This window comes from Myotis myotis, unplaced genomic scaffold (assembly GCF_014108235.1).
Source record: "Myotis myotis isolate mMyoMyo1 unplaced genomic scaffold, mMyoMyo1.p scaffold_m19_p_3, whole genome shotgun sequence".
Lineage (NCBI taxonomy): Eukaryota > Metazoa > Chordata > Mammalia > Chiroptera > Vespertilionidae > Myotis > Myotis myotis.
The window spans coordinates 54226812-54238914 of NW_023416335.1; the positions used below are offsets into that span (position 1 = coordinate 54226812).

General features: G+C 40.2%; 1 protein-coding gene across 1 annotated transcript in view; it reads right to left on the reverse strand.

Annotated features, from left to right (window-relative positions):
- Nucleotides 1-12103, reverse strand: part of NDFIP2 (Nedd4 family interacting protein 2) — a 69443-nt gene that overhangs the window by 40112 nt on the left and 17228 nt on the right. Inside the window, exon 2 of the mRNA XM_036301904.1 lies at nt 2510-2675. Within this exon, the coding sequence (XP_036157797.1) occupies nt 2510-2675 (166 nt within the window). The remainder of the gene's footprint in view (nt 1-2509; nt 2676-12103) is intronic.

Consider the following 12103-nt stretch of genomic DNA (forward strand, 5'->3'; position numbering starts at 1 on the left):
ATTGCAATTTCCACTTTTAGTATCTTCCATCATTCAGAAATAGACATCTTCAGGATTTTTTTCCTTCAAGATTACTATCAAATATATTTTTTTTAAAAAAATCTAGGGTAGCAAATTCACTGTACTATATACTCTGGAAACTTGTAAAATAATGAAGAAAAGTTAGCCCATAATAGATTTTAGAAAGCAGTCATTAAATCTTATAGCCAAAGACATATAAATCAACATAAAACTGTGTATCAAACTGAGCGCTGAACAAGCATGTTGATCAAATAACATTATATACAAACTGAGGCCCAGTGCACAAATTTCATGCACTGAGGAGGGGGGGGTGTCCCTCAGCCTGGCCTGTGCTCTCTCACAGTCCAGGAGCCCCGCAATCAATTGCCCCAAAGAGGTAGGCTCCGCTAACCCGGCCGGGGCTCCACAATGGAGCATTGCTTCGGGGTAGCCTGGGCCTCCCTCTTTGAGGCAGTTGATTGTGCCCCCACAAGGGGAGGCCCCACCCATCCGCCACCTCCCAGTTGGTGGCCTGGGCCTCCCTCTTTGGGGCGATCATGGAGCCCCCAGATTGATCAATCACCCTGCCAGCCGGTGGCCTGGGCCTCCCTCTGCAGGGCAATCATGTGATCGATCTCACCCAACAGAGGGAAACCCCGACCACACACCACAGCCCGCCGGTCGGTGGCCTGGGCCTCCTCCTTTGGGACGATCGTGGAGCACCCCCAATTGATTGATAGTCCGGCCAGCCATTGGCCTGGGCCACCCTCTGCAGGGCAATCATGGGATGATGGCCAGGCTGCCGACCAATCACATCACATCTGCCTTGGCTGGCCTGGCACCAATGAGTGTCATAGCGTGATCGTCCGGAAGGTCATTCAGCTGTCTGGTCTAATTAGCATATTATACTTTTATTATTATAGATAGAAGAAGTAAGCCTTTATTAATTTAACCAGTGAGAACATATTTATAGAGATGATTTTCACTAACTACATAAAAAAAGTAAATAAATTTGATGTAAAAAATACCACTCTTTTTACACATCCTATGTGGTCTAAATACAATTTGGACAAGCAAAAATGATAACCAGAGAAAGCTAGATGACACTAATTATAGAACAATGAAAGATTTTTTACATTAAAATGTTTTTCTTTTTTTTTTCTTTTTTTGTTAGAAAAAAAGGTTTAATTAATATGCATTGATATTTTAATCTGTTCAGTGTTTTTTTCTACAAAAGTAATTTAACCTTACATATAATTGGAATATAAAAAAGACAGTGAAAAGATTCCCTCATCAACCCAGGCCAGAACACACTGTCATTTAAAATTTAATGTATCTCATTCATTTATTTTTAAATTTTTTGTAAATATATTTTTTATTCCAGAGAGGAAGGGAGAGGGAGAGAGAGACAGAAACATCAATGATGAGAGAGAATTATTGATTGATCGGCTGCCTTCTGCATGCCCCCTACTGGGGATCAAGCCCACAACCCAGGCTTGTGCCCTGACCAGGAATCAAACAGTGACCTCCTGGTTCATAGGTTGATGCTCAACCATTGGGCCACCCTGGCCAGGCTCATTCATCTTTTTATTTATTTATTTTTTTAAATGCTTTTCAACAACTGATTTTTTAAATGTTTCATAAAGAATATATAAAATACTTCGGTTATTTATAATAGTATATACAAAGTCATACTTAAAACACTATAATAATTAAATTAGTGTGGCTGGGAAAAAGCAAATTGTGGCCAGAGAAATAGATGAGGGTAGTTCTTTAGAATGACCTGAAAGGATAAGATGAACAGTAGCAAGCAGGAGTCACTGCCTTATGTCTAAGAATTATTACCATGAGTATGGAATAACATTATGTACACCCTAACCTCTGTTAACACATTCCACATTCTCACTCACACTCATCATTAATAACACCTTGTTTTATGACTATGTACGTATATACACACACATGTGTGTGTATATACATATATATGCATGTGTGTATATATGTTTGTTCATTTCTTCTAAAAGTCACATGCTAGTCCGTTGGGAACAGATCCTAGTTAAGCATAAAAAAATTTAAATAGCTACATTTTTCAATTAAATTTTAAAAAGAACAATATGAGGTAAGTAATGTATGAAGTAAATATTTTACAAACTATCCTTGGGAAAACAGTTTTTTTTTTAAATCATAAAACCAAAAAAGTAACCATACTGGTAAAAAACAAATGAATAAAAAACATGAGCTATTAAAAACATTAGTTGTTTCATAATAAAAATAATAATACTGCTCATCTGGTGTGGCTCAGTGGTTGAGTGTTGACCTATGAACCAGGAAGTCACGGTTTGATTCCAGGTCAGGGCCGGGTTGTGGGCTTGATCCCTATTAGGAGGTGTGCAGAAGGCAGCTGATCAATGAGTCTCTGATCATTGATGTTCCTATCTCTCTTTCCCTCTCCCTTCCTCTCTGAAATCAATAAAAATATATTTAAAACAAACAAAAAACACAACAATACCTGAAGTTGTAGGTACTTCCACAGTAATACTGCTATAAGGTGGAGGAGAAGAGTCAGTTTCAAATACTAATGCTGAAGGAGCAGTCTGCACAATCTGTGGTGCTGGGTTTGAAGTTGATGGCTGCTCTATAGCAGATGATTCTGAATTATCCTCTTCATTGTAAAGCTAAGAAAACAAAGAAAAGAAGACATATTAAAGTGATTCTTTTTTAAATTTATGTTAATTTTTAAAGATCATTTCACTGACTGGTTTGGCTCAGTGGAAAGAGCGTCGGCCTGCAGACTGAAGATCATTTCAGTCATAGGGTCACTTTTTAGCTATAAAGAAAGTAAAATAGTATTTAAAAAGATGAACAAACATTTTAAGAGACCTAGTCCGTCTCTAACAGCTTTAGAATTATAGTTTCTTTACAATAAAGATGAAGTTCAAACTGTTAAGAATTTATGAAGAGAAAACAGTCTGACTACAGATTCAGATTAATTCAGTCCCACAGTAAACACTGTCTACCATGGATCAATCACTGTGCATTAGAAAGAAAAGTAAAGCTTCTAAAGATACAACCTCAATACTAAGTAGGCACTAAATGACCACTCTCCTGACTAGCAGCACTCTCCGCAGTGTCACAAACCATCTCCCATGTTTCCCATTACAGGGTACCCAGGAGAATCCTAATTTAGTCATCTATAATCATACTTATAAGAGAAAAAAATGTTAGATGAGCAAGTGAAGGAAAATAACAGTACAGATATACGCTAAGCAAAATCAACTAAAACAAGTAACAGTGAAGGTGTCAAAAAAGAGTAAACCACTTTCATAAAATTAAACAGGCATATTTCTGCTAGTAAAAACCTTTCTTGTTAGTATGAGAGAATACCATGTCATGGTATTCCACAGATAGCACCATGAGTTCTAGATGCCCCATCACCTGAACAAATTTGCAAAAAAAAAAAAAGTTTACCCTGCCCTTTCGGGTGTGCGCACAGCGGGAGCGGGCCGCAGGAGGAGGGGAGGCATGGGGGGGAGGGGGGGAATAAATATAAAAAAAAATGTTCAAAACCAAGTGTTAACAAGATATTTTATCAAGACACAACTAAGTTTTCTTTTAAACAAATAAGGGTTTTTATTTCATTTTTTAGCCATTCTTACCTGCTCAAGATGTCAACTGAAAGAAAAGTGTAATATATACAGTATAATTGAATTTTTTAAATAATCAGATATTGTTTATATAATAAATACTAGAGACCCAGTGCACGAATTCATGCACCAGTGGGGTCCCTCGGCCTGGCCTGTGGAATAGGGCCGAAACTGCCTCTCCGACAGCCCCCAAGGGGTCCCAGATTGCAAGAGGGAACAGGCCAGGCCAAGGGACCCCAGCAGTACACAATCAGGGCCAGGGAGGGATGTGGGAGGTTGGCCAAAGGGGAGGGACCGCAGGAGGGCTCCAGGGTGTGTCTGGCCCATCTTGCTCAGTCCCCATCGGCCAGACTCTAGCAGCAAGCTAACCTACTGGTCAGAGCATCTGCCCCCTGGTGGTCAGTGCACATCATAGTGAGCAGTTGACAGGCCTTAGCATATCATTAGCATATTATGCTTTGATTGGTTGAACGGCCAACCAGCTGACTGGACACTTAGCATATTAGGCTTTTATTATATAGGTGGGTAATCAAAATTTCTGGAAGGATACACAACAAACAGCAAAGAGGGGCTGGTGGGGAAAGATAGTCCATCATTTTCTATTTGAATTTTTCACCCTAAACATAATTTGAAGTTTTTAATTTTTAATAAAACCAAAATGCAATAAAATGAAATCACTAATTTCTGATTTGGCATGTTTCATATGCAACAATGTTATGGTAGACACCATATTTTATGATAAAAAACTTTCTCTAATATAAAATATTACGTAATATCATTACAATAGCTCTCACAGGTTAATATATATGCCTATGCAATTTCTGTTGAAAATGATACAATCTGTCACTGTAAACACAAAAAGACATACTTAAAGAACTCAAATCAGAAAATGTATGCTTTTGTTGTTGTTGTTGTTGTTAATTCTCACCTGAGGATATTTTTCCATTGACTTTTTTTAAGGAGAGTGGAGAGAGGGAAAGACAGAAACATTGATGTGAGAGAAACACATCAATTGGTTGCCTCCTGCATGAGCCCCAGGCCAAGGTACGTGCCCTTGACCGGAACTGAACCCGGGACTCTTTGATCTGCATGCTGACGCTCTATCCACTGAGCCAAACCAGTTAGGGAAGAAAATGTATGCTTTTTAAGAAAAATAGAGGGATAATGGGGCAAGAAAGTGATTAAAAAATAGATCAAGTTTAAATTGCCAGACTAAACTGTTTTTCTGAGCTTCAGACCTGTATATCTATTCATTTAATTCATTTCTTACATAAAGGCTCTGGGCTGTGTATGTTCAATTCTTTGTTTCCCAAACTACACTGCCTAGCTAAGTTCTGCATACTGTTCAGATATTAGCTTAAAATTAAGTTCTCAGGAAAGCTTTTCTTATCTCCCAAAAGCAGATTAGGGTTCTCTGATATAATCTTAAAGGCTATGTTCCTCAGAGCATGTATCACAATAGTAATTATTTATGTACTCATTCATTTACAGTCTCCTTTCCCAGCTAAAATGAGAGCTCTACAAAAGTGGAAGTTATATATGTCTTGTTAAACACTGAAAATAAAAGTAAGCTCCAAAGTATTTGGATTCAGCCTTGGTTAAAATTAAAAGAAAATACAATAGAGGTCACCAGTCACAATAGTATAAAATAAAAAGCCTTGAGAGAGAATAACCTTGTTAACCCAAGTATTTGACATTCCTAACAGCAACTATTACTTAGTAAGGAGGAAGAATATACTCACATCCCAAAGACCTCCAAGAACAAAAAGCCAAACAGATGGAGTAAATATCTTAAATTTCTATTTTCAAAAGAATTCAATTTCTGGTTAAATACCTTTTAAATGCTAAAACATCAATGTAAATATGCTAGACCCTAAAGGAAGATCTGCCCTACAATTATGCCTCTTTATCAATAGATCAATATGATTTTAACAAAGATTGCTGATCTCACAGTCCTCAAAAGAAAAAAAGGCAGACAGAGAAGTATTTGAGTGTGCTATGAGAATTATTTTGAGCTAAAGGCGTTGTGGGCACCTTGTCATACTTTTATCTAAGACTGTCTTTAGGGCACTGCTCTCCCTGCCAGCCTCCTTAAGGTCTCCTCATAACCTATCAATCTAGCTCACATCAATTTAGCATGAGACCATATATATGCCATAAACATTTATATATTTCATCACAGGAAATTGTTCTGCCTCACCTTTTGTGGTTTTATACTAAAATATGTTTTACATGTAACACATTTTAAATTTACTTTTAAAAGATTGCATTTTTCACCTGGCCGGCGTGGCTCAGTAGTTGAGCGTCAACCTATGAACCAGGAGGTCATGGTTCGATTCTGGTCAGGTCACAGGCCCGGGTTGCGGGTTCAATCCCCAGTGTGGGGCGTGCAGGAGGCAGCTGATCAATGATTCTCCTTCATCACTGATGTTTCTGATGTTTCTCTCTCTCTCTCTCTCTCTCTCCTTCCTCTCTGAAATCAATAAAAAATATATATATTTTTAAAAAGATTGCATTTTTCAAAGTCTGGCCACTAACTTGGGTTTTCTTCTCTCTACAATGCAAAATTTGTTCAGATATATTTATTAGTGACTACGCTGTGGGCTTAAGCAATTAGGTTATCTATGGTAGATATGCGACTGTTTTCCTAAAATTCCCTTCCACCCCTCTTTCATTATAGATTCACAGTGTAGGTGTTCAGAAGAAGCCACACCAAGATATGCCTCTGTGCTATGAGAATTATTTTGAGCTAAAGGCTGTCAAGACCTTGCAGATCCAAAAGAAAAGTCTGAGTGTTCACTATCTAGAAGAATTTAAATTAGGAGCCTAGCCCACGATAAGACTTATCACTAGAAATGACTTTTTACCTGTGGAGATAACAGGGCAAACTAATAATTACTGAACATGTGCTCTCCCTACAATTACCTTCTGAAGTGCAATACCTCATTCCTAGCTCAGAATGACATATATCCTTCAATTTCCCTTTCTGTCTCTAAACCTCTCATGTATGTGGGTTCTCTGACTCCCTCATATATGCGGAGCTACCATACATATATATGTAATTAAATTTGGTTATTTTCTCCTGTTAATCTATCTCATGTTTATTTGATAAGACCAGGAAAAGAACCTTGAGATTAAAGTTTTTTCCTCCCCACAACAGTAATCTGGGTGAGACTGAAGCCACTTGACTCCAGGACTAGGCCTTGACTATCTACATCAGTCAGGATAATGTACTTCTTTGGCACAGCAACTGGTTCCCAACCAGCATGGCCCTCCCTCTGGGCAGGGTGCCTGAGTCAAAGATGGGCAATGAAACAAGCTAAGATGATCTACTTAGAGGATATCTAATGGATGATGGAGGGAGAATTGGTGACTGGCAAAAAACAAACAAACAAAAAAAAACAAAACAGTAAAAGTTGGGAGAGAGATGAGACCCTCTCTTCCTTCCTCAACACAGCTAAGGAAACACCACAGCACTTTTTAGTATTTGTTTAAATTAATACAGATGAATAATTCCAAGACAGATGTGCCTTTCATCATATTATGGTTTATCACAAATAATAATACAGAGTCATTCCAGTGTTTAAAATTTCCATAAATGGCTTGGGGACCATAATTTAGAAATCCCACTAGAGAAAATGCTCTTATGCACTTTTCAAAAGCAGAAGGAATTTTAGTGATGTTTTAATTTATAAAACTACTAAAAATCCAGAGTTTTTAAAATAGTCCAATGTTCTGGTTTTTACAAGCTAACATATCCTATCTAACTTAGGCATTGATTAACATAATGATAAATGCGAGTTGTAATGAAAGGTGTTTTTTTTATATATGTATATTTTATTGATTTTTTTACAGAGAGGAGGGAGAGGGATAGAGAGTTTAGAAACATCAATGAGAGAGAAACATCGATCAGCTGCCTCCTGCACACTTCCTACTGGGGATGTGCCCGCAACTAAGGTACATGCCCTTGACTGGAATCAAACCTGGGATCCTTCAGTCCACAGGCCGACACTCTCTCCACTGAGCCAAACCGGTTAGGGCTGTAATGAAAGGTTTTATTCCTTTCTGTTTCCTTAATCAAATTAAATAAGAACACTTTCACAGATTCTTCAGAACGTTTCTGACCTGCATGCACCAAAATTAGTCAGCAAAGGTGGTAACGGATAAAGTTTAAAAAGCAAAATTGGCTAAGAATTATCTACACTAATAAAAGACAAAGATGCTAATTGACCATACCTTCGCTACACCCATCAGCCAATCAGAAGAGTATGCAAATTACCCCAACAAAGACAGCCGTTAAATTTGCATACTGCAAGCAGGGCGGGGCAGCGCCATCTGCCGCCCACCCCAACCCCTGGATCGGGCCTGCCGTGTGCACAACCCGGGGCGTCACCCCAATTCCAGGATCGGGCCTGCCATGTGCAACCCGGGGAGGCGGGGCAGGCACTGGGGGATCAGGCCTGCCATCTGCCACCCTGGGAGCTGGCCTAAGCCAGCAGGTGGTTATCTCCCGAGGGGTCCCAGACTGTGAGAGGGCACAGGTAGGGTTGAGGGACACCCCCCATCAGTGCACAAAAATTTGTGCACTAGGACTCTAGTATTTCATAATAAAGAACTGAGATCTCAAAGTAAAAATATCAAAATAGGTTTCATCAGACTTGAAATAAGCCCCTTTAACACCAATCAGAATTTGAACATTCAAGAGATTTTAAAAACAACTATTCAGGCACAGGAATGGAAAACAAGAGTTAATAAATTCTCATTGCAACCATTTTCTTCCAGGAAACTACAAGTTGCAAATTGTGCTTCATGAGGTCCTGAAGGCTTAGGGACCCTGGCAAACTCTGATTAGATTTGGGAATGTTTCTATCTTCCCAATCAGATCATAAGCTTCTGAAATTTAGAAAGTATGCTTTATTCATACTGGTATCCCCCAGAAACAAGCAGCAGAGTTTAGGGAATAGAGTAAACTTCACATTAAATGCACAGTTCCTGCCCGGCCTGTTGTGGCTCAGGGGGTGAACATCAACCTATGAAACAGGAAGTCATGGTTCAATTCCCCGTCAGGACACATGTCCGGGTTGTGGGCTCAATCCCCAGTGTGGGATGTGCAGGAGACAGGTGATCAATGATTCTCTCCCTCTCATCATTGAGGATTAAAAATAAAAGTTTAACACCTTAAACAAATACAGCAAAATGCTAACACCTATAATCTTCTATACTAATAAAAGGGTAATAAGCTAATTAGACCGGACGTCTTCCGGATGTCCATCTGGACAAAGCCACAGCATCTGCAAGGGCTGAAGGCCGGCAGCGCCAGGAGGCGCCGCCATGGACGTGGGAGCAGAGGCGGCCCCTCCACCTATAAATCTAAAATTATCTATGTTATAAAAGGCCCGTGGCCATAACGCCATAACGACCACCAGGAGGTGCACTGAGCACCTCTCAGTCCCTCCCTCCTGCCCAGGAGCAGCGGCTCTCGCAGAGGAGAGCTACCAGCAGCAGAAGGCAGGACAGTGAGCTAGGAGCAGTGATGGGCAGGGCGGCCAGCTAAGGCAAGCAGAAGTGAGCTACTCGCACACTATTTTGTGTGTGCTGAGCTTCTAGTCTTAAGAAAAAGTTAAAAAAAAAAACAAAAAGATATAAGGAAATAAAAAATATATATTGTATAAAATGAAAGATTAACTTAAGACTCTATAATCCAGCTTCTAACAATTTCCACTCTATTGCTTAGAAGCCCTATATATCATTAAAAACCTCTAATACCTTCAGTCACTTTACAAAATGACTTTTCCACTTTTTGTTTTGTTTTGTTTTGTTTTAGTAAATCTTTATTGTTCAGATTATTACATTTGCTCCTCTTTTTTTCCCCCCATAGCTCCCCTCAACCCAGTTCCCACCCCACCATCTGCCCTTACCCCCCCCCCCCCACTGTCCTCATCCCTAGGTGCACAATTTTTGTCCAGTCTCTTCCCGAATCTCCCACACCCCTTCCCCCACCAAGAATAGTGAGTCCATTCCCTCTCTATGTCCCTTATCTGTGAAGCTCTTTATCTGACCTTCAGTTCTGAATGATAGCTTTGCTGGATAAAGTAATCTTGGTTGTAGGTTCTTGGTATTCATCACTTTGAATATTTCTTGCCATTCCCTTCTGGCCTGCAAAGTTTCTATTGAGAAATCAGCTGACAGTCGTATGGGTATTCCCTTGTAGGTAACTGAGTTTCTTTCTCATGCTGCTTTTAAGATTCTCTCTTTGTCTTTTGCTCTTGGCATTTTAATTATGATGTGTCTTGGTGTGGTCCTCTTTGGATTCCTTTTGTTTGGGGTTCTCCGCACTTCCAGGACTTGTAAGTCTATTTCTTTCACCAGGTAGGGGAAGTTTTCTGTCAGTATTTCTTCAAATAGGTTTTCAATATCTTGGTCTCTCTCATCTTCTGGCACACCTATAATTCTGATGTTGGTATGCTTGAAGCTGTCCCAGAGGCTCCTTACACTATCTTCGTATTTTCGGATTCTTTTTTCATTTTGCTTTTCCAGTTGGGTGTTTTTTGCTTCTTCGCATTTCAAATCTTTGCCTTGATTCTTGCGTTCCTCTGGTCTGCTGTTGGGAGTCTGTATAATATTCGTTATTTCAGTCCGTGTATGCTTAATTTCTAGTTGGTTCTTTATCATAACATAGAGGGTCTCATTATATTTCTTGAGGATCTCAACTTTATCGGCGGCTTCTAGACAGTTCTTGAGAGACCTTAAAAGTGTGGTTCTGTTGACAGTTTTGTCCTGTTTCTTTGTCTCCGCATTTTTTATGCTTTCTTGGTGCACCCCCTAGTGGTCTTTGTGCGCAGTCTTGTTGTAGTTAAGCCTTGATTGTTGTAGTTAATACTAGGGGGATTTGACCTCCAGGCCAACTGGCTGTGAGAATCAGCTGTGTCTGCAGTGGGAAAACTTCTGTCCTCTAGGGAGGTGCTAATCTAGCCTTTGCCTGAGGCTATCGGGCAAATGGCTCTGCGCAGGGCTTGGGTGGGGCGGGCCGCACGGGATCAACAGAGCGGGTGGAGGGAGCAGTTATGGCTGCTCTCAGTTCCGTCCCCAGAGGCTCTGCCTCTCAGAGTCCCAGCAACTGCTGCAAACCTCGGAGAGAAAGCTGCCCTCGAGTTCCGACTGATGCCAGACAGTCCCACTTCTCCCGTTTGAGTCTGGGTCCCGAGAGACTCGCCCAGAACTGGAGCTCAGAATCTGAGACTCCCTCCCGATTGAAAATGACAACCGCGCCCTCAGCTACCAGCCCGCTCCGCGCATACCTCCGCACCTTTGTATTTTCCGCACTGCGACTTTTCCACTTTTAATCTAAATCTAGTTTTCTATGATGGCACTACATTCCTCAAAGGCCTCTCAATGAAGAATGTTAATCCTTGATGAAGGAAAATTTTCTTGAATACTGCCAGTTCTAGATCAAGAATCTCTCAAGTTCACACATCTATACAACCTGCCAGATGCTTTCCCATCCTGATTGTATTTATAAGGTTCCAAACATTCCCCAGGGAGTAAGACAAGCCAGGTCTATACCCCCAATATTGTCTCCTCTACCTTAAATCCTACTATAATACAAGATAAACCAACTTAACACTTCAACTATAAAACAGGAAGAGTAATAATACCCAGAGTTGAGTGGTCCAGTAACTACATCAGTTCTTCCATGACCTCATCTAGAACTGCTTCTACTAGAAAATAACTGATTTATACATTTTACTTCCTGGTCACAACTTCCTCCTGGCTTTTACCTCACTCCCTTGCTTCCACTTACGTCTATTCTTTGGGCCTTCCATTTGCTGCCACCTGGTTACTTTCCAGGTTATCCTATATAATCTAGACCAGCGGTCGCCAACCTTTCGGACCACCGGTTGGCGACCACTGGTCTAGACTATACAGTGAAAAACCTGCATGATACTCATCCTCAATTCCTAGTTCCCATATCTTCTGCCACATCTACCCCACTGAAACCCAATCTGGGACATTCTGTCTACTCTTTCCTTGTCAAAGATAAAAACACATCACATAACTGTGTAGAAAGGTGCCAGTACAAATTTGGTTTCTGATCCTAGCAGGGCTGTCAGAACCAGTCATCACTATGGCAGGTGTTTCAGCTACACCACTCTCCTATTCCCCACTTCCAACCATGGAACTCTCAGTCAAAATCTTTGCTTCCTACTTCACAGAGGAAAACAGGTTTTCAAGCAAAAATTCCTCCAACTTATCTCCCTCTGCATCTCTAAATTTATCATTATGGCATCCATCCTAACATATTCTTTGCTCTGAAATGCCAGACAGCTGTATAGAGAAGATCCTACCTCCTAAAAGATTGTTTTTCATTTAAATAACATCTTTCCTTTTCTCCACTAACTTCTTTCTACCCACACATACATTCTATTCATGTCTTACTTAAAAAAGAAAAAAACCTACCC